This window comes from Austrofundulus limnaeus, unplaced genomic scaffold (assembly GCF_001266775.1).
Source record: "Austrofundulus limnaeus strain Quisiro unplaced genomic scaffold, Austrofundulus_limnaeus-1.0 Scaffold1566, whole genome shotgun sequence".
Classification (NCBI taxonomy): Eukaryota; Metazoa; Chordata; class Actinopteri; order Cyprinodontiformes; family Rivulidae; genus Austrofundulus; species Austrofundulus limnaeus.
In genome coordinates this window covers 9,149-12,105 of record NW_013953968.1, presented here as the reverse complement: position 1 = coordinate 12,105, position 2,957 = coordinate 9,149, and the positions used below count along the sequence as shown (strand labels likewise).

At 41.9% G+C, this 2,957-nt stretch overlaps 1 protein-coding gene across 1 annotated transcript in view; it reads right to left on the bottom strand.

The window, feature by feature from the left end:
* The window catches only part of nup107 (nucleoporin 107), a 24,231-nt gene that overhangs the window by 14,037 nt on the left and 7,237 nt on the right, over nucleotides 1–2,957 (bottom strand). The window contains exons 14-22 of the mRNA XM_014032883.1: nucleotides 2,601–2,680; nucleotides 2,469–2,528; nucleotides 2,259–2,404; nucleotides 2,132–2,180; nucleotides 1,989–2,058; nucleotides 935–1,050; nucleotides 680–869; nucleotides 500–606; nucleotides 324–426 (exon numbers count right to left, since the gene is read on the bottom strand). Coding sequence (XP_013888337.1) covers nucleotides 324–426; nucleotides 500–606; nucleotides 680–869; nucleotides 935–1,050; nucleotides 1,989–2,058; nucleotides 2,132–2,180; nucleotides 2,259–2,404; nucleotides 2,469–2,528; nucleotides 2,601–2,680 — 921 coding nt within the window. The remainder of the gene's footprint in view (nucleotides 1–323; nucleotides 427–499; nucleotides 607–679; nucleotides 870–934; nucleotides 1,051–1,988; nucleotides 2,059–2,131; nucleotides 2,181–2,258; nucleotides 2,405–2,468; nucleotides 2,529–2,600; nucleotides 2,681–2,957) is intronic.

Below are 2,957 nucleotides of genomic sequence, written 5' to 3'. Positions count from 1 at the left end.
GTTTTTAGCCTGATTCATTATGGTTTTAAATGGGTTTTATACTGTCTAATGAAAAAATATATTTAAGTGAGAGTGAAATTTTAAAATAAATTACATTCCATCCTCAGTATCTGTAAAACCACAGCAGGTGTTTTAATCTTACACTTTTGATGAAATCTCCTAAGTGTTAGCTTTATTTTGATACTAAGATTATTTAAGTAGAGTTTGTAAAAGCTGAGATACACTCAGTCACATCTCAGCGTGGGATTTAGAGCAAAAACATCTAGAAAACCCCTCGGAACTTATTAGTTTGAATGTTTGCAACCAGTCGTTTAGAAACGTACCCAGAAACTTCCTCATGATGGCGTTGGACTGTTTTAAAGCCTCGGCTCGGTGGGCGGGGTCAAACAGCAGCCATTCGATGACGTCGATCTTCTTTTGGTCGTCCTAGCAGAGCGCAGGAACTCAGGTTTTATTAAATCTACGAATGTTAAACTTTCAGCTGAAGTTGAGTTTTTACTTTTGTCGTTCCCGTCTCCAGCGTTTGGTTGTGATGCGTAAAGTCGCTCTCGTCTTGCTTTCTTACGGTCTCCACCACCAGCTTCGTCACGGCGGCCACGTCCAGACCTGCGTCCACAAATCAAAGCGTCAGGACGCTCTCAGGACACCAGGTCTCCGTGCTCAACGCGCCGCGTCTCACCAGCTTCGGTGGCGAGCTGCAGGCATCGAGGGCGGAGCTCCGGCTGGGTGATGGTCTCCAGGAAGGCGGCGTACTGGGAGGTGGCGAGGTCAGCAGGAAGCTGGCCGACGTAGCTCGCCACCAGGTTGGTCTGCTGGTCCCGGATCAGGACTGAGACGTACGCTTTCAGCACCTCGACGCTGACTTCCTCCTGAAACCGTCTGAACTTAAAAACAAACTTCACCCCGAGTCAGCTTTTACTTCAACAAAACTAACCTTCAGGGCCAAACCCAGGGAGCGGAAAAACAGAACCAGGTGACTCATGAAACGCAGCAGGTGTGAGGGGAGGGGCTTAGAGGCAGTCAGCCAATGAGAAATCTCCTCCATTAAACCTGATTTCAACAAAAGAAGAAAGTTAATTTAAGAGCTTTGAATTCATTTCTGTGAAACGCAGTCTGAACGCTGAAGCTTGCTGAAATAATGAGTGAAATGTAAAAGAAGCAGAACATTAGCTTAAAGCACAAAGAAGCTAAATGCTAGTTCCTTAGAATAGATGTAGCAGCTTTTACACCTCAATGTCAAATGTTTAGCTAAAGCTAAGTAAAGCCTAAAAGCAGCTAAAGATAGCAAGGAGTTAAAAGTGTCAAAAGACAATACAAAGGCTAGCTAAAAGCTAACTGTATCAAAAGACTACTTAAGCAGTGGGACGTTTGGCTAATTTGGGCTTTTTTTAACCTACAAATTCTTGTTTTATTAAATTACAGTTATTAAATAACACAAATCAAAACCAAAAGGAGCAGATTGAAAGTTGCAGAAAGTATAAAATAAGCTGAAAATATTGAACGGCTAGCTAAAAGCTAACTGTATCAAAAGACTATTTAAGCAGGGGGTCTGCAGATGAAAGGCTTTTGGTTAATTTCGGCTTTTTTAACGTACAAATTGTTTTATAGAATTAGTTATTAAATAACACAAATCAGAAACAAAAGTAGCAGATTGAAAGTTGCAGAAAAGTATAAWATAAGCTGAAAATAATGAACGGCTAGCTAAAAGCTAAAGGTAACAGAACAGTTGTGAAAAGCTAGAGAAGACAGGTAGCTAAAAACTAAAAGAGRAGCAGATTTAATGGAACATCTACTACGTGTTCCTAATTACTAGACACTTTTTTATTTTATAGACACAATGAACTTTCTTAGGTTAATGGAACAGTTTTTAAAGGAATTGGAGAAAATGTGTTTTATGAGGAAATAATATCTGAATGAGCTGAATGTTTTGATGTACAAAGAGCTAAGAGAAAAAGTCTGCAGAGAAAAATAAAACCTTGTGTTTTTACCGTCCAGATCTCCGACTATGACAAACTTCTGGATGACGTGGTAATGTTCTTTAATCTCATCCAGGACTCTCTGAGCAGAAACACACAGAACTGATTCATTTTCGGTTTGGCTACGTTTAACTTAACACTGATGTGAAGCTCACCTTTGATTCAGACGCTTGAAGCTCCTCAAACACTTTTTCCATGGTCCAGCTGAGGACAGAAACTGAAGTCAGAACCATGCCAGACGGTTTATTTCGTTTGGACTAAAGCAGATCGTTCGGTTCCTACTTGGCCTCCAGATATTCCCGCGGCAGTGTCTCCACTTCCTGGTGGGCCATCCCCGACGACATCAGCTCCTTCTCAACCAGCGAGTCCACCATCACTCTGAAGAAGGCCCAAACGCAGTCCTCCCAGGACTCGCACACGGCCAGGAGCTGAACACAGAACCACGGGTCAGAACACGCCTCGGAGGAGGAAACCGTAACTGAAAACACGTACCGGTCGCAGGTTTCCACTCAGGCTGGCGTAGATCGCCCGCTCGTATCGGTTCAACTGCTCCTAAAAAACACACACACACACACGGGTTTGACGGGCTTTTATTTTGACAGGGTTCAGAAGGTTTCCTCCTACCTCTTCAGCCATCCTCCAGCAGCAGGCCTTCCAGATGCCTCTGTGTGGGTTCCCTTCAACCGGCTGCAGCTCCAAGCTCCCTGCAGCCACAACATGAAACACATCACTAATCAGCTTTAAAATAAAACTTTCACTTCAGGGTTTCCTACAGTTTAAGGCAAGTTRAATTYAAGACTTTTTAATGCCAAATAAAACTAAATTTCACGACATAAAGGACAAAAAAATAAATAAAAACTGGCAGAAACTCATGAATCTAAGTATTTTTGGTTGAAGTATTCAAATACTCCTAATAAACAAATTGTTTTTAACCATATCCAATTGCTTTTTTGTCAAATATAGCAGAAACATTCTTAGCAG